Genomic DNA, 19,940 nt, shown 5'->3' with positions numbered 1-19,940 from the left:
GGTTGTCATCATTACACCATTCAATGACCTGATCTATCTCCCTCCTGCATGCTTCCTCATTGACATTTGTGATTCTGCTGACATCTGTGGTGTCATTGGCAAACGTAGATAGCATTGGAATTGTGCCTGGCCACACGGTCATAGATGTATAATGTTAAGCACACATCCTTGGGGATTAGGTGTTGTTCCTCCAATTTATGGGTGATCTTGGTGGGATATACATAAGGCCATGGACAGACATGTGAGTCTGGGAGTTTGACAGAACTGAAATGGTTGGCTACTGGGAGGACTCTGTCTCTGGCGCAGGTGGAGTGAAGGTGTTCACTGAAGCAATCTCCCAGTCTGTACCCAGTCTCCAATGTAGATCAATCTGCGAATACTCAAGTGATGTTGCTTCACTTGAAAGACCTGTTTGGGGCCCCAGACTGTGGTGAGGGAGGAGATGTGGACATGTTTGACACCTCCTGAAGGCATGATTGGTGGGGAGGGATGAATGCACGAGGGAGTCATGGAGGCAATGATCTCTACAGAAGGCAGAGAGGAGAGGAGAAGGGAAGATGTGTCTGGTAGTGGGATCATGTTGTACGTGCAGAAATTCTGGAGGATAATGTGTTGGATGCAGACTGGCGGGGTGGTAGATGAGGACAAGGGGGAATTCTGTGTTTGCTGTATCTGTGGGCAAAGGGTCCAGGGCAGATGAGTGGGGAATGGAGGAGATGTGGGTGAGGGCTGAGTTGATGGTGGTGGAGGGAAAGCCACATTTGTAGAAGAATACAGACATTTTGGAATATCTGGACTGGAAGACCTCATCTTGGGAAAAGATGTGGTGGAGAGGGAGAAATTGAGAGAAGGGAATAGAATCCTTGTAGGGGACAGGGTGTGAGGAAGTGTAGTCATGGTCGTTGTGGGAGTCAGTGGGTTTGTAATATATGTCATGTAAAACTTGTCTCCTGAGATGAAGACTGAGAGATCCAGGAAGGGGAAAGTGTCGTTGGAGTTGGACCAGGTAGGTTTGAAATCAGGGTGGAAGTTGGCCATGAAGTTGACAAGCTCATCGTGGGTGCAAGAGGCAGCCCCGATATAATCATCAATATAACAGAAGAAGAGTTGAGGGGTCTTGCCTGTGTAGGCTTGCAGCATGGATTGCTCCACAAAACCCACAAACAGGCAGGCGTTGCTGGAACCCATGCAGGTACCCATGGCTACTCCTTTGATTTGGAGGAAGTGAGACGAATTAAAGAAGTTGTTTAGAGTGAGGACAAGTTCTGCCAGTCGGTGGAGGTAGAGGGTATTAGTTGGGTCTCCTGGATAAAGACCGATGTTGCTGATCCTAATAATACAATCCTGGCAGGACAATGTGCACTGCCCATGTACAATTGACTTGCTAGAAGTGAGCAAAGGTCACTGTGGAGTGGGATTGCGTGTAAATGTATAAGCAGGGACAGATTTGACAAGAAATGGGTACTATAAAACAAATGAACCCTAGAGGTTCGAGGCAGATGTGGTGACTGATGAAAGTGCAAGAAAAAAAACTTACGTTTCTCCTTTAATGCCCATGATAGGGAAAAGTCTGAACTTGAAAGTCCAGTTTACTGATGGTGATAATACACAGGAGCCTCTGGCCTTTACATGTAGTTGTGCCAACTCTTGATGCACCCAGTGCAGTGAGCAAGAAACATTCAAGAGGAATACACATGGAGCATTGCCTTTAGGAAATACTTCTTTCTTTACAGTCAAACTGGCAGCCATTTTAGTCGGGCTGGAAGTGGGCAGCATAAGAAAAGGCACCAAAAGGTTGGCCATAAGGTATGGATGCATAAGAATGGTAAGGATTTAAATTCTAAATTAAATTCAATTTCAGTATTGTGATATTTCTCAAGATCAATATTTGTATCTGTTCATAACATAGAAGAGTAATTTGCATATTTGAATTTTTTTTTAAATGGAAGTTTAAATCAATGAATGCTATCGGAAAGGAAATAAATAAATATTTAATTACACTCCAATTAACATAATCACAAATTTTCTTATGCTGTGTGAGGCTTGATATAGGATGCAACAGTAGGTTTGACTCCTACCAATACCTTGAAGTGACTATATCAATCCAACCAATGAGAAGTTGTTAATAAACCCCAGTCTGACCATGTCTTGATTACAAAATATTAAAAAGAAATTTTTGCTTCTCTTCTACTGGCCCCTCCTCTTGGTCTCTATGGATTATATCTTCATCTATTTCTGTTGAGTTGATTTAAACCACATATTATTCTTTGTTAAAATCGAATCTGAGGTTAAAAGAAAAATCTCATAAATGAGAATCAAACTCTCAATATACCGACCCTAAATGCATTTTAACTCAAATTCTGATGGTAAGTAAAGTAAAATTAACATCTTCAAGAGAGAATTGTAAAGAAGTTTGTGAGCACAGATTGATACCAACTCCATTACTTTAAAACTATTTCCACTTATAGGTGTTGGTTTTCTGTAATACAAAGTATCTTCCAAATATTCCAGGCTCCTTCCAACCCATCAGAGCAAGGTTGTCTCAGCCAGAAGTTCCTCCAGGGCACCATCATAGCTCTTGTTATCATCATGGCATTTAGGTAAGTACATTCACATTCAGTCTGGCTCTTGCAAAGACTGATGAATGATTTGATCACGTGTCCCCAGCATTCTAATACCAAGAATGTTCTGTTATCATCATGGCATTTAGGTAAGTACATTCACATTCAGTCTGGCTCTTGCAAAGACTGATAAATGATTTGATCACATGTCCCCAGCATTCTAATACCAAGAATGTTCTGGTGAATTCAGAGAAATGTTTAAACATTGTAAGCTATTTCCCCAATTCTTTGCCTGCGAAGAATAACACTCGCACTACATTGGGCAGAGTGAGCTCTTGTACATTAACTCTAAATTCTGATCATGCATCACTTTATTATTCCACAGGCTTCCACATTTTATTCCTAATATTCTAGAGCATCACAAATCCTGATAGTCCACAGCATTCCCCATCCCTGATTTGATTTACCACTGTACCAGCCCTTTCCTGATACTTCATATGTGAATCCCTGTATTCCATTGAATCCTACTTTCCCAGACTTGTTATCCCATTGGATATGTACAGAGGGGATTGGAGGGTTATGGGCAGAGAATGGGAGGGAGGACTGGTGCAGTTGTTCAAGTGAACCAGCACAGACTCGAAGGGCTGATATGGTCTGTTTCTGTGCTGTAAAAGGTTATATCATTCCACATCTAAGGCCTCAATATCATTTTGGATCTTCTTCAAACATGCTAAGGATATCTGGTGGTTAGGTAAGTGAATCTCCTTTGAATTGAGTCTTGAACTAAGCTGTTGTCTTTCTTCTCATCAGTGTAATATCCATGTCCACCCTTTATGTGCTGAACTTGCGAAATGACGGTGCTGCAGATGCTGATGGGTAAGTGGCTGTTCTTCGGACTCTCTCCATTTGAGTAGAAAGGTCCAAAGAGACCAAATAATTGTCGCTCATTTTTTAATTACATGCTTCTTGGAAATGAACAATGTCTTGATCACTTCAAGATCCATAGTCTAGAGATTGGCTTAGAGATAATTTTTGCTGTCTTTATCATGCAAACATACATGATGCATATGCATACATGAAGGCGCACATGCACACATACTGCATGAATGAATAAGATCATGGCTAATCCTTCACCTCATCCAATCTTCTGCTGGATCCCATGTTCCTGAATCTAAAAATTTATGAGTATACTCAAAGGCTGAAAAAATAAGAGCATGAAAATAAAATAGCGGTGCTGCTGGAGCTTCAGTAACGCAGGGGAGTGAAGACCCAGTGCTGCTCCAAAGGGTTCAACCGCCGGGTCCTGATGCTGGCTGCTCCATATATACATTCAGCAGTACGTTTGAGGAGCCAATGGTATTTTTAAACTAAAATCTTGCAACTGCCCAAGATGGCAGTGTCTGGGCTTGGCAGCGGCCTTCAGGGGTTGCAGACTCTGGGGAGCAGTGAACCAGCACAGGCCACCAAAAATGGGGAGAACCCACCCCATCATTGATTTGGAGAGAGGAGTCGACTACAGGACAGTGACCATGGCAGCGGACCAGCGAGAGGCTCAGTGGCTGAGGGACCCTCACAGACTGTGAACCCCTCACAGTCAGGGGTCCCACACGGGTTGTGAGCTACTGGAGACTGGCTAAATGAAAACCAGGTATTGGAACCGGGATTCGAGAGGATGCTGATGGCAAGAAGGGCTCCAGAAGGACATTGGATGCTGAAGGCTTCCTAATCATGTTGGAGGTTTGCATTTGGAGTTCAGGTTGCCAGGAGTCTGTGTGGCTGCAAAAGCATTGGAGGCAGATCCACGGACACGATGACTCTGAAGAGACTCCCTTTTGCTTGAACTGTAAGAAGCACTGAGCAACACTAGATTTAGATTTCAGATTTATTGTCAGAGTACATACATGACATCACATACAACCCTGAGATTCCTTTTTCCTGCAGATGCGGCAGAATTACCACTAATTGGTAGTGCAAAAAATGAACTGTGCACAGCGTAAACCTATAAACAAATAAAAGAACTGTAAACTGATCACAAAAGTAAACTAACTGTGCAATACAAAGAGAACAAAAGAAAATCAATAAAGTGCATAAGTAAGAGTCCTTAAATGATTAAGTGATAGTGTAAATGTCACTCATGGTGACACTTTGCCTTACAGCAGGCAAAAGGCAATTTTGTGTAATATTAAAGGAATCTTGAATCCCAAAGACTCAGAACATTCTGAATAATTTTAACTTGTCACTATTCTAAATGGCCAAACTCTTATCCTGATGGATCTGGATTCTCCAACATAATGATCTGAGTATCTATCACAATCTTTTATCTTCATAAAACTGTCTCTCAGTCTGTTTTACCCAAATGAGTAAAGGCCATTCTTATTCCATTCCAATTCATTAAAGGGCCCCTTCTTTCCAGGAACCCATCTCGAGAGTTTGCGCTGCAAGTTATCCTTGTGTAAGAAGACTGAAGTTGTTCACAGGTGTGGTCTTACTAAAGCTATTTCTTATTCCGAAACCCCAATGAAGTCCAACTTTTCATTTGTCTTCCTGAGTGCTGCTGATGCATTCATTTTATGGGTCTTAAATTTAGACATACAGCATAGTAACAGGCATTTTCGGACCATGAATCTTTGACACCCAATTTAAACCCCATTAACCTACAGTCCCCAATATGTTTTGAACGGTGGGAGGAAACCAAAGCCTCCAGGGAAAACCCACACGGAACATACAAACTCCTTACAGATAGCGTGGGATTTAAACCCAAGTCCCGATCGCTGGCGCTGTAAAGGCATTGCACTACTATGCCAACCATATGCCACCATGACCAACGCATGAAAATCTATGTTTGTAATAACATTTAGTATCTCCTCAAGTCTTTTTAATTGATCCTTATTCATTTTTATAACCTGTCCAGATTCTTTTCTTCATTCATTTTCTAGCATTTGGGTGCCACTGATATAAATTATTATTTGTCCATGAGAAAGTAATGGTGGAGGAGTCACGTGATGGAGTAGTGGCCAGTAGGAGAATACCAGCCCTCTCCAGAAAAGAAGGAAAAAAGTGAAGAAAAAGCAAAGCCCCAGACACAAATCACAACAAATAAAAAATAAAGGTGTGGAGAAAATGGCACCTAAGAAAGAAAAGCCAAAAACAATGGGAAGAAAAGAAGAAAGAAAGATGCCGGAAGAGAAAGGTGAAGGCCTTACCTGCACGAAAAAGCAGGGACCCGCCATGGAAAGAGGAGACAACTCCCCAAGGTTAGTGGAGACCCCGCAGGGTTGTGACCCACTAACCGCAGGACTGCAAAAATGGCTCATGGAGCCAAAGAGGGGTGCACAACTGTGCATGACAAGGACAACACTGTTGGGAGGGGGGACCAGCTGTGGAATGAACAGCTGAGAGAGACCCGACAGCAGGGCATCCAGATGGAAGATAAAGAAAACAACGGGAACGGGAGGGGTGAGAATGAAAAAAGGAAACTAGAGACACAACAGATAACCAACCCAGAAGAAGAGGACCAACATCGAGACACCATGGAAAAAAAACCCCAACAAACTGAGACAAGCAACTCAACAAGAAAGTCAGAAGAGACACAAATACAAGGAAGAGAAGTAGAAGACACAAACCCAAGAGCAGACACAGAAGAAGAAGAAGAAGAACACCAAGCTCTGCAAAGAGGAATAGAAGACAAAATGAATGGACAGTACATAGATTTTAAAAAATTCAAGAACAAATGAAAGCATTAAAAGAATGGTTGACACTAGAATTTAGTGAAATGAAAAGTACAGAAGAAAAAGTGAGTAGAATAGAGCTAGTCATAACAGATGTAGGGAAAACATTAGAAAATGTGGAAGAACATGTAATGGCGGTAGATATGGAAGTGAGCGACTTAAAAAGAAAATTGGAAGAAAGTATAAAAAAGTTAAAGAAACACAGGAGTTGTTAGCTCAGAAGATGGATATAATGGAAAACTAAAGTAGGCGAAACAATATAAAGATAGTGGGCCTTAAGGAAGATGAAGAAGGCAAAGATATGAAAGAATTTATAAAAGAATGGATCCCAAAAGTCCTGGGAATGCCAGAAATACAGGAAGGAATGGAAATAGAAAGGACACACAGAACATTAGCCCCGAAACCACAGTTACAACAAAAACCAAGATCCGTTTTAGTAAAATTCCTGAGATACATGACAAGAGAAAATATATTGGAGAAGGCAATGAATAAACTGAGAGAAGACAAAAACCACTGGAATACAAAGGTCAAAAAAATTTTTCTACCCAGACATAAGTTTTGAGCTCCTGAAGAAGAGGAAGGAGTTTAATGCAGCAAAATCGATCCTATGGAAGAAAGGCTATAAATTTATGTTAAGATATCCAGCAGTCCTTAAAATAGTTATCCCAGGGCAGCAAAACAGACTGTTCTCGGATCCAGAGAAAGCATAAGAATTTGCAGAACGCCTGCAAGACAGAAAGAGAGATGAAGAGATGTAACAATGTAACAAGAACAAAGAATGATGACAAACTACATATAAAGAAGTAAAAATAATGTATAAATAAGAACTAAAGGAGGGAAGAAAAAGGAAGTAAGGAAGAAGGGGGGAAAAGAGGAGGGGTTAAAAAAATTTAAATTAATAATAAATAAATAAAACAAAAAGAAAAAGAGAAGAAATGAGGGGGAGCTTTGTTGAAATGTGAAGATAAAAGCCCTTTCTGGAGGGGGTTGGGTGAGAGAGAATAACAGTCACTGCGAAATCAGTTGACACTTGCGAACAGGTTCTCAGTCCGAATGGAGAGGGGAGTTATGGTTACCCAGCAAGGGACAAGGGGTGACACAGAGAGATGGGGTGGGGGGACAATTGGGGTTAAGGGATTTTTAGATGTGGGAATGGTTGAAATATTTTATGTTTTAGAAGTGTTGTCATAGAGTGCATTAAAAAAAAAAGAAAACTGAGAAATGGAAATGGGGAAAAGGGGAAAGGTGGTGGTGAGGAAGTGGAAATGAGATGTAAACAAAGTATGAAATGGCCATGTTGAACTATATGACTATAAATATTTATGGAATACATAACCAAATCAAAAGGAAGAGGCTATTAAATTTACTGAAAAAAGAAAAAAATTGATATAGCATTCGTACAGGAAACGCATCTAACTGAAGTGGAACACAAGAAATTAAGGAGAGACTGGGTAGGGCACGTAACGGCAGCATCATATAACTCAAAAGCCAGAGGTGTAGTCATATTAATCAATAAAAATGTACCAATCAAAATAGAGGAGGAAATAATAGATCCAGCAGGGAGGTATGTAATGATAAAGTGTCAGATATATTCAGAATTTTGGAATTTGCTCAATATATATGCACCTAATGAAGAGGATCAAAAGTTTATGCAAGATAACTTTTTAAAGATTGTAGATACGCAGGGAAATATATTGATCGGAGGGTACTTTAAGCTAAATTTGGATTCAAAGATGGATAAAACTGGACAAAAGACTAGCAGAAAGAACAAAGTAACCAAATTTATGGTTAAATCAATGCAGGAAATGCAACTTCTGGATATATGGAAGAGACAACACCCAAAGGAGAAGGAATACTCATATTATTCGAGTAGACATAAAACATACTCAAGGATTGACCTGTTCCTGTTGTCAGCCCATATCCAAGGGAGAGTTAGGAAAACGGAATATAAAGCTAGATTATTATTGGATCACTCACCCCTGTTATTAGCAATAGAGCTGGAGGACATCCCACCAAGAATGTATAGATGGAGATTAAACTCCATGCTACTTAAAAGACAGGATTTTAGAGAATTCATTGAGCACCAAATTAAAATGTACGTTGAAATAAATACAGAATCAGTGAAAGATAAATTTATATTATGGGATGCAATGAAAGCCTTCATCAGAGGGCAGATAATAAGTTATGTAACTAAGATGAAGAAGGAAATAGAACAGCTGGAAAGGGAAATAGTAAGTACAGAAAAAGGACTAGCAACAAGGGAAGATACAACAAAAAGAAGATAATTGGCAGACAAAAAAATAAAATACAAAACACTACAAATGTATAAGGTGGAGAAGAACATAATGAAGACACAGAAGTATTATGAGCTAGGAGAAAAAACGCACAGAATACTAGCTTGGCAGCTTAAAACAGAACAAGCTAAAAGAATGGTATTGGCATCAAGGAAAAAGGACAAACAAATTACATATAACCAAACAGAGATCAATGAAAACTTCAAGGAATTCTACGAGCAATTATACCAAACTGAGAACGAAGGGAAAGAAGACAAAATAGATGAGTTTCTAGCTAAAATTGAACTACCGAAATTGCAAGAAGAGGAGCAAAGCAAACTGATAAAACCATTTGAAATAGAGGAAATACAGGATATATTAAAAAAAGCTACCGAACAATAAAATGCCTGGAGAGAACGGACTCCCAATAGAATTCTATAAAACATTTAAAGAGTTATTAATTCCTCCTCTCCTGGAAGTAATGAACCAGACTGAGAAACACAAAACATGCCAGATTCATGTAAAACAGCAATAATTACAGTAATACCAAAGACAGGGAAAGATCCACTAACAACAGCATCATATAGACCAATATCTCTACTTAACTCAGATTATAAGATAATAGCAAAACTATTAGCAAACAGATTGGCCGACTGTGTACCAAAAATAGTAAATCTAGATCAAACTGGATTTATTAAGAAAAGACGGACAATATCTACAAGTTCATTAACTTAATCCATGCAGTACAAGGAAATAAGACGCCAACAGTGGCGGTTGCTTTAGACACAGAGAAAGCCTTTGACAGGGTAGAATGGAATTATTTATTCAAAGTACTACAGAGGTTCAACCTACCAGAGAAATATATTAATTGGAGAAGGTAATGGTGACCATCATTTTAAAGCACTGCAGTTCTTATAGTGCAGGTACATCCATGAATGCTGTTGAGAAATGATAACATAATTTAAGATGGTGTCAACGAAGGAATCATATAGTTCCAAATCAAGATTGTGTGCAGCGTGGAGAGAACCTGACAGGTGACAGTCTTCCCATCTGCTGCCCTTGCCCTTCAAGATGGTCAAGGTCATGGGTTTTGGAGGTGATTCTGAAGTAGCTCTATAAACCTCAGGTGAGACCACACTTAGAATTTCAGTTTTGGTTAACTCACTACAGGAATGATGTGGATGATATGGAGAGGATGCAGAGATTTACCAGGATGTTGCCTGGAATGGAAAAAGTTAGCTTTTGGGAGGTGACTTAAGAGGCATAGATAAGGTCATCAGTTAGCCCCATTTTCCCAGGGCTGTATTAGCAAACACCAGAGGACAACTGTACGAAGTGAAGGGAGGAAGGTTTGGGGGAAACATCAGGGGTAAGTTTTTTTCCAGAGTTGTGGATGCCATTGCCAGGGGTGGTGATGGAGGACATTTAAGAGTCTTATACAGGCACATAGATGAAAAAAAAAAGGTTAAGAGAAGAGATTTTTTAATTGATAGGTATATATGGGTTGGCACATCATGAGGTGAAGATGCTGTACTGTTCTGTGTTCTAGACTAGGTGGGAAAATGCAGCATATTTGTACATGGTACGCAGTGAAGCTACAACACGTTGGTGGTGGAGGGAATGAATGTTTAGAGTGGTGGATGGGTTGCCAATAAAGCTGACTGATTTATTCCACCTGGTGTCAGTATTGTTGGAGTTATGCTCATCCAAAGGGAAAGTATTCCATCACAATCGTGACTTGTGACTTATGGAGGGTGAGAATAGTTTGGGGTGCCATGATGTATGTCATTTGCCACAGAGAACATAATCTCCCCTGCACTTTAGCCACTGTGTTATATGTGGCTGATGCAGTTGAATTTCTGTATAATGGTGACCATCTCCCTCCCCCTCCCCAGAATGTTGATGGTGGGGGACATGGTGATGGTGATGTCACTGAATGTCAAGGCTTACGTGGTTAGACTTCCACCAACATCCTTTGTTATTTATCATTACCTGGGACCTCTTTGTCATGAATGGTACCTGCCAATATTAGCCATGCCAGAATATTGTCTACACTTGGCTCACACGGCATGAGCTGCTGAGGGTTGCAAATTGTACAATGATCAGTGACCATCCCCACATCTGAGCTTATGATGAAAGCATGATTTGGTGTATAACACCACCATGAAAACTCCTGCAGAGACCCTGAGGCCGGAATGAGTGGTCCCCAACAACCAGAACCATCAACCCTTATGTGAAGTTGGTCTCCAGTCACTTGTGCATCTCCATCTTGAAACATGTTTAACTTTAGTTTTACCAGGGCTCCCTGATGCTGCCTTGATGTCACTCTCAGCATATTTCTGGAATTCAGCCCAATGGTCTATTTATTTTTTCATGGCCATAAGTTCTAGAGCTGAGTAAGTGTTCGAGGAGAACTGAAACTGGGTATTAGTGAGCAGGTGACTAATCACCATTTCATAGCATTGTTGACAACACCTTTCATCAATTTGCTAATGTATGATTCCAACGGAGTCAGGCCAAAAATGTTGCCCTTTACTTTTGTGTGACCTGCTGAGCTTCTTCGGCATTTTTATGTACTGCACGAGACACCAGCATGTGCAGATTTTCTTGTTTATCTGCTGATGAGTGAGAGTATATTAATTATTAACTGAATTCGATTTGCCCTGCTTTGTGTAAACCACTTTGTCAGGTGGAGATTCTGGAATATATGAGGATGGAGCTAATGCTGGGTCTCACTTTGATTGCGGATGGAATGGTCACTGCTTCCCATTACCTGCTGAATTGTCCACCATCATTCTCAACCAGACACGAGAGGACTGCCAAGCCTTGATCTGATCTGTCGTTTGCAGTACATTACTCTGCCCATTCCGTGCTACCATTATTAACTTTGTGTGTGTGTTTTCCTCACTATTCCTGTTAGAACAGTCTGGACTCAGCCAGTTCACTCAATGATGGTGTTACTAAGTTTCCTGATGGATATTGATGTCCTCCACCCAAGTGCATTCTGTGCCTTTACTACTCTCAGTTGTTCTTGCAAGCAATGTTCAACAGAGGAGCACTAAATGTATCCATTGAAGGAAGATGATAGATGGCAAGGGGGAGGAAATTTCCTTCAACCTGACTTGATGTCCTGAAATGTCATGGTGTCTCAAGTGAAATGTGAGGATTCTCAGTGGTGCTTCTCTCACCTGAGTAGCGCTCTCTCTCCAGTGGGTCTGTTCTGTTGGTGAGACTGACATGTCTGAAAGATATGATTCTGTGAGTTTCACTGGGTCAGGTTGTTTGCGGGACAATTCAGAAATTTTAGTGAGGATTTTAAGAGTGACTACGTCCTGCTTTCATAGAGTGGGATAGTTGTGTCCTGCATCCTCCTCAGTTCACTTTCACACCTGGATTAGTGTCCTTCACAAACATTTACACTGTCTTTTCATCTTGGTCATTGGTATAAAATGTGAACAGTTTATGACCCAATCCCAACCCTATGAGCAACTATCTGCCTGAAGTCTTTTTCTTTCTTTCTTTGGCTTGGCTTCGCGGACGAAGATTTATGGAGGGGTAATGTCCACGTCAGCTGCAGGCTCGTTTGTGGCTGACAAGTCCAATGCGGGACAGGCAGACACGGTTGCAGCGGTTGCAAGGGAACATTGGTTGGTTGGGGTTGGGTGTTGGGTTTTTCCTCCTTTGCCTTTTGTCAGTGAGGTGGGCTCTGCGATCTTCTTCAAAGGAGGTTGCTGCCCGCCGAACTGTGAGGTGCCAAGATGCACGGTTTGAGGCGATATCAGCCCATTGGTGGTGGTCAATGTGGCAGGCACCAAGAGCGTTTTTTAGGCAGTCCTTGTACCTCTTCTTTGGTGCACCTCTGTCACGGTGGCCAGTGGAGAGCTCGCCATATAACACGATCTTGGGAAGGCGATGGTCCTCCATTCTGGAGACGTGACCTACCCAGTGCAATTGGATCTTCAGCACCGTGGATTCGATGCTGTCAGCCTCTGCCATCTCGAGTACTTCGATGTTAGGGATGAAGTCGCTCCAATGAATGTTGAGGATGGAGTGGAGACAACGCTGGTGGAAATGTTCTAGGAGCCGTAGGTGATGCCGGTAGAGGACCCATGATTCGGAGCCAAACAGGAGTGTGGGCGTGAAGCAAGGCTGCGTTCTCGCACCAACCCTCTTTACTATCTTCTTCAGCATGATGCTGAAACAAGCCATGAAAGACCTCAACAATGAAGACGCTGTTTACATTCGGTACCGCACGGATGGCAGTCTCTTCAATCTGAGGCGCCTGCAAGCTCACACCAAGACACAAGAGCAACTTGTCCGTGAACTACTCTTTGCAGATGATGCCGCTTTAGTTGCCCATTCAGAGCCAGCTCTTCAGCGCTTGACATCCTGTTTTGCGGAAACTGCCAAAATGTTTGGCCTGGAAGTCAGCCTGAAGAAAACTGCGGTCCTCCATCAGCCAGCTCCCCACCATGACTACCAGCCCCCCCCACATCTCCATCGGGCACACAAAACTCAAAACGGTCAACCAGTTTACCTATCTCGGCTGCACCATTTCATCGGATGCAAGGATCGACAACGAGATAGACAACAGACTCGCCAAGGCACATAGCGCCTTTGGAAGACTACACAAAAGAGTCTGGAAAAACAACCAACTAAAAAACCTCACTGCCTGAAGTAGATCAACGTATTCTCCATATTCTCTTCTTTAATCAGTGCATATCTATATTAGTATGTCATCGCAAAGCTTGTGAACCCTTGTATAATACATTTACATAGAGATTGATATTTCTAGGATTGTGAAATTAAGGGAGGGAGAAAAAAATATCTCACATGTTTGAATATTCTAGGGCAAGAGAGCACAAAATCAGAGCGACTACCCAGAAGTGAAATTAGGAAGCAGGTTTTCACATAAAGATTGGTGCATTTTGAACTTTCATTCAATTAAAAAAATGTTTTTGTTGGGAATAATTTGACCACACACTTCAGGAAAGTTGGAGGGAGAATGACAGCTCCTTCGCCCAACATTAGATGGGGGTAACTAGTGGAATTTGTTACTATGGGTTTCGTAACAGCACATGGAAAGTCACTCTGCATATTTAAGTCATCATTTGAAAAGGAAACCTTGAGGTTATGTGAGATACAAACCAGAGGACATGGGTTAAGGGTGAAAGGGGAGCAGCCTAGAGGGAACACTGGGGGAATTTCTTCACATATAGAGTAGTGAGAGTATGGAACAAACTGCCAGCTGAAGTGGTGAATGTGGGCTCAATTTGAATAATTAAGAAAAATTTGGACTGGTACATGGCTGGGAGGGTATGGAGGGATATAGAATGGGTGCAGGTCAGTGGGACTAGGGAGAATAGTTCAGCATTGACTAGAAGGGCCTGATTTCTGTGCTGTAATGAATATGGTTTAAACAAATTAATTGATAGATCTTTTATTGTTATAGCTATCAGAAAAGATATGATAAACCCAATGGAAATAGTAACTTGTGTATTCTCAGAATGTAATGATAATGTATCAAACAAAATTAACCAGCTTAGAAACCACAAATTTGGAGAGAGTCATCCTCAATCCTGACTAAACGACAAATTTAGGGTTCGTGTGATTGAAGATAACATATTTCAGTGGACTGTGGATTATTTAACAGGCTGAAAAGAGGTGGGATCAATAGGATTGCAGGGTGTAACTAGCAGAGTGCAGGACTCGGATACTTACATTCTTTGTTCATGGCTTAGGTGAATGGACTGACTGTATTATATCAACAATTCTGACAATGAAAGCTGAGAGATGGCTTTACCTAAAATGTAACAAGGTTGCAAATGTCGATCAAGGGCAAGAGGGATGTTCAGTGGAGAGAAAAGTGAGGAAATTTAAAATTATATTTCTTTGATGAAGGAATGGAAAAACAGAATACTTCTTAAAGGTGATAGATCAATAAATTTTAGGATTTTGATAAATTTAGGTATTCCTATGCATTATAGAATATTAACATGCAGATGGAATAAATAATTAGGAAGACATGGCATGTAAGTCATTATTTCCATGGATATACAAGCTTTGGAAAGATTAAGGCTAGGGGATTGTGCATTTTCAGCAGTGGTGTCCTTTCACTAAACTGTTAAACAAGCATCCTGTAGGTTCAAGCAGATGTTAGTAGAAGATTTGAAGTATGTGAAAGTCAGATAACTCCTGTTGTCTTGGCCAATGCGTTGGAGCCATCTAATACCATCAAAATCAGATTCATTCTAACTTGCTCAGTACATTGTGTGGGACTACTGTGTGCCAAATGACTGCCATGTTATTGTAGATAATAGATATTCCACTTCACAACCTTCCCCAAAATAGTTAACAAGGAAACTATAAAAGAACTCCTTATCTACATAACTAATTCCAAATTACCTGCAGCTCTCTCTCTCTCTCTTCTCACCGTGAGTGTAATTAACTCTGGGATACTTTGAAGGGATTTTTTTTTTAATTGGGAATGGGAGTTAAGGCTTTCGGACATAGTTATTTTGCTCCAATTAATAATGGGACAGAGTTAAGAAAACAATCTTGGAGCCCCCAGGTGGTGAATAACGTGGAGAAATGTTACTTTTCTTTCATATGTTTCTAACCATGTCAAACCTAATAATAAAATATTCCATGATACTCATTAATGACTGGAGAGTATATTTTATTTAGTTATGGTCAGTATTATGATTATTGAAAGAATTATAGCAACTGTATGTAGAGCAATATAATAGATTACTCTAGAAAACAGATGTTTCTGATTTACGGAGATATTGACTGATGGACAGTTTCCAGGATCAGAATCCTTATATAACTGGGGGACTGTCTGTACTGTAAATTCTCAGCTTATTCTGAGCACTGAGTTTTTATGGAAATTCTCTTGTTAATCCAACAGTCAGAAACAAAAGTACAGATAGTTAAGAATCAATTGAATTGGATTTGCATGTTTGTTTTAATAACTACATGTATTATTAGTATGCATAATGAGTTATGTAAAATTTTGTTTCATGTGTAGGCCATTGGAAAATGCCAACCCACATTCAACTTCAACAGAAAACCATTGGCCTACGCCTCCAGACTGGCAGAGCACAGTTGCAGCTCAACAGCCAGGTAGGTTAACCCTGCTGGCATCAGCTGTCAACAGAGTTTAGTTGGACAGTGCAGGGCTGAAATTTTGTATGTATGTTGTTAGGCCCAGGAACCTGTGGGCATACTCCTGATAACTTTATGTTGAATGATGGATGGAAAGCCATGCATGTGATAGTTGAGAACAGTGTTAGCAGTATTCAAGATTGTGGTTTTCCATTCACCTAAGAGTCTTGGGTCAAGTCCCTGAACTCAATACATTCTTCACTTTTCCTTACAAACCTTTTGGTCAACTCATTACAGGAAAGATGTGGAGAGGGTGCAGAGGTTATTTACCAGGATGTTGCCTGGATTGGAAAATATGTCTTATGAGGCAAGGTTAGCAGAGCTCGGGTGTTTCACTTTGGAACAAACAAGGATGGGAGGTGACTTAAAAGACATAGATAAGGTCATCAGTCAGCACTCTTTTCCCAGGGTGGGAGTAGCTTACAAGTCCAAACCCTTGACCAAAAATGATGCAAAATATGGAAGAAAGGCCTCATTTGTTGCAAGACCATTTTAGAGCACTATTAAATATCTACTAGTAACACCAGAAAAATTAGCCAACAACTCAGTGATCACAGCCTGAGCTACACACTTGCTGCACTAAAAGATGTTACATAATTTTCCATTACCTGATCTTAGCTGTACAGTTATAGGTAGATGGGAATTTTTCCTTTTACATTTGGAGAAACTCTGGTATTTCTTGTTCCCAGAAGAACATAGTACTAAAATATAAAAGTTGTATTTTACGTACCTAATCGTTGCAATTGTGCTAATAAAGAGTTTGTTGTTTTTGCTATACTTGAATCACTTTTTATGTTGCAAACTCTTTCTATTTGCAGTTGATATGCCTTCACCTGCTTCTCCTGTGTCCCACTCCCCTCGTCCACTTAGTTTATGCTACACTTCTCCATGTGAAGTATTGTGCTGCCCCCTTATCACTACAAATCCACCCACCAGTCGCATCCTGGCAGTGACTACCATCCCATTGATCCCTTCTTCACCTAGCACTAACCATTCCACTGCTGGTAAGTGCAGATGCCATTTTACCTTTAGGAGCGCCATACTTTTTATTTCACTCTTTAAAAGTCACTGGCGTTTTCTGTTTAATATTCTTGGTGATTTCAGATCAGTCTGGCGCATCCTCCACCAGCAACATCAAAGCCAAATCTTCAGCAAATGAGAATAGGAATGAATATAACATCAGGCAGATGTTACCTCGGGATGGCATCAGCAGCTCAAACAATTACAGCCCTTCACCACCGCAGATCCATAATATACATGGCAAATCAAAGTTTCCTCCTCGCTATACCAACATGCAGAATAAATTGCCAGGTCTGCAGGCAAGAAGACAAAGAAGTACTTGGCAGACAGACCCAACTGACAGCAACACAGACTGTGAGTTCCAGCCATGTTCATGTGTGTTTTCTCAGCTATTTCTGATGTAGTTGACTGTTACATAAGAGGATCCAAGTGTAGTTTTTAAATTTCTACCTGCTTGATTTGATCAGTGCAAGTTTACACTATTTTAATTGAATTGCAGGTCACAGGGCAGAACTGTTTCTAATCACCATTGATTGGCATTAATCAGTAATATCAATTATTTAGATGAAAACATATGGCCTGATTAGCAATCTTCCAAATGATACTGAAGCATTTGGTATTTTAGATGGTGAAGATGTCAGATTGTGGCAGAATCTTGTTCGGTTGGGCAGAGGAATGGTTGATGAAATTTAATACAACTTGAGGTGTTGGATTTTTGGACATGTGGGTAGGGCCTACACAGTGAATAGTAAGGATCCATAGTGTTGCAGAGCAGAGGGAAAGAGGAGTAAAAGTACATAGTACTTTAAAAGTGGTGTCACAGGTAGATTGGAAGGTCATGTTGCAGTTGTGTAAGAAATTGGCGAGGCTCCATTTGGAGTTAAGAAATATCTCTACTTCCTTTTGGAAAATATTTTAAAACTGGTCTCCAGCACCTTCTTTGGGAGAGAATTCCACAGATTCACCGCTCTCAGGGTTAAAAAAAAAATATTCTGGCAACCTCTTATGATGAGCATTCAGCACATAAAAAATTTGTTGCATACATTTGGGAATCAGCCCCACAATGCTAAAACATTTGCTCATAAAATGTTCATAGACAAGCATTACTCAGAGCGAATTTTAAAATGTTTAGGCTGAGAATTATCGAAATGCACTTCAATAGTTTTAGGAACATTTTAGTTGAAAATGACTGGGAAATTTTTAATATCAAGTTGACCTCCTCAGTCTGGAGCACAAAATGTTGTTGAAGTTCAGAGAACCTGATTTTGCTCAGATAATCCAACAGCCTTCTTAAAGAGCAGAGAGTTTGTCACTGCATTTATAAGGATTGGTAATAAATCGACGTGAGGGTGTCATCAACCAATAGGAAAGATTCTGGTACCCCCATGCTGCTGCAGGCATTGTATCATAGAGCTGAGGTAGAATTGAGGGACAATTGGATTATACTAAACCGTGGAATCTTTCTTGCAGCTTTAGGCTTTCTCATCATTGTAACAAATGATGATTGAGAGAAAGAATTTAAGAAATCTATAGTAAAGGAAGGAATACATTAAATCCATGATTTTGAATGTCTATTCACTTTGTATTTAGAATAGAAACATTACATACATTACCACAATAAATATATACCAAGAATCATATTTGCACCAACACATGTAGACATTACATCATGCAAACATACATGTTTCTTGGTCAGTAAATTGTAATAATTCTTCTTTTTCCCTTTCTAAAGGGCAGAACACCACCTTAACTTCTATGCAAATAGTTGAGAATGGGCTGGAAATCACAGAGCAGTACTGTCTGTCACAGGGATCATGCAGGTAAAAAATATCTGCAGTATCATATTCTTGATGTAACTGATGTTAAATTTGATGTTAATTCAAATGTCAGGGTTAAAGCTAGACCACAAGAACAAGAATAGGATTCTCAGTGTGACTAATTAAGTGAATGGTGCACATTTTAACCAGATAGCTCCAGAATTTCTACAAAATTAAGGGAATGCCCAGAATAGCAAAATCTGTACATAATAATCATTGGGTACAGTTTGAACAAAAAGGTCTCAAGTAGCATGTCGTGGTTCGATGAATATGTTCTTAGCCCAATGATCCTGATATGCAGCAAGGATAGTTAATTAAATTTTCAAAAATTCTGAACTTGGGTGGCTGTGAAACAGCAAGACTGGCATCAAAAACAACGTGGTTCACTAATGTCTTTCAGGGACACAGAAAACAAAGCCATTTTCTGACAAACTGAGAAAATGTTTTTAAACATGAAACTGGGTGAAGAACTGATCCAGATATCACATACCCAGATAATTTGAATGGTTTAAGGTAAAACACAATGCTGGAGAAACTCAGCAGGTCAAACAGTGTCCTTTATATAGCAAAGATAAAGATACAAAACCAACATTTCTGGCCCGAGCTCTCCATCAAGGCATGGACAAATACCAGCCAGTTCTTCATCTTGCGGAATAGGCAAGACAAAGTAATGCCTTTGGCTTCCACCATAGTGGTTGTACAATTCTAGAGTTGCACATTGTGCTGGATTCCCTCATAGATTGATTCCTAAGGCAGCAACTAAACTGTTGGAAATGTTGGTTGTTAATGACTTTATGGTATTTAAAGCTGCTGTCATCTGCTCATGCACTAATATCCTTTGCTTTCAGTAGCTCGGGGAATTATACTTATTCAATCCCAGTCAGCAAAACCACATCCTTAGATGTCAGCATCACCCTGCAAATGAAGTAAGTGACTTGCTTTCTGCTAATGGAATGGCAACCATTATAAATAATGTATTGGACACGAGTGATGTATTGTAGTTCAAAAAAGCATGTAAATAACAAAATTGTTTATCTTACTGTGGATTAGCAAGAGGGTGTCCTGCTCGACCAGTCACTTCAACTGTTTTGTAGAAGTAACATGCTGAGTAAACTTTGGAGATGGTGGGGAAGAGCACTCAGTCTTATGTTTCTAGACTCAGTCCTGATCCACTGGTACAATTTGCACTAAAAATAGCTGATTAAAGTTGCAAAGTGGAACCCAGGTAGAGAAAGAAATTTGAAATGGACTTAATACTATCCCTGTATAAACAGTGCAAAGCAGCGCTCAACAAAGTCATTTAGATGTTCAATAATAATTGGTTGTCTGCAATAAAATAACAAGGTATGGAAATTTGTCAAGGTAGCTTCTGAC

General features: G+C 40.3%; 1 protein-coding gene across 7 annotated transcripts in view; it reads left to right on the top strand.

The window, feature by feature from the left end:
- myrf (myelin regulatory factor) overlaps nt 1-19,940 on the top strand; it is a 269,264-nt gene that overhangs the window by 239,231 nt on the left and 10,093 nt on the right. For 5 of the 7 annotated variants that reach the window (XM_069899350.1, XM_069899342.1, XM_069899326.1 and 2 more), the window contains exons 17-24: nt 1,734-1,806; nt 2,512-2,600; nt 3,372-3,437; nt 15,593-15,687; nt 16,548-16,733; nt 16,834-17,103; nt 18,482-18,569; nt 19,415-19,492. In XM_069899350.1, coding sequence (XP_069755451.1) covers nt 1,734-1,806; nt 2,512-2,600; nt 3,372-3,437; nt 15,593-15,687; nt 16,548-16,733; nt 16,834-17,103; nt 18,482-18,569; nt 19,415-19,492 — 945 coding nt within the window. The remainder of the gene's footprint in view (nt 1-1,733; nt 1,807-2,511; nt 2,601-3,371; nt 3,438-15,592; nt 15,688-16,547; nt 16,734-16,833; nt 17,104-18,481; nt 18,570-19,414; nt 19,493-19,940) is intronic. The other 2 variants (XM_069899335.1, XM_069899366.1) reach the window with 2 other exon arrangements.

The sequence above is a fragment of the Narcine bancroftii genome, chromosome 1, assembly GCF_036971445.1.
Source record: "Narcine bancroftii isolate sNarBan1 chromosome 1, sNarBan1.hap1, whole genome shotgun sequence".
NCBI lineage: Eukaryota > Metazoa > Chordata > Chondrichthyes > Torpediniformes > Narcinidae > Narcine > Narcine bancroftii.
Note: the sequence above shows the minus strand (reverse complement) of the source record. Positions and strands in the feature narration are given on the sequence as shown.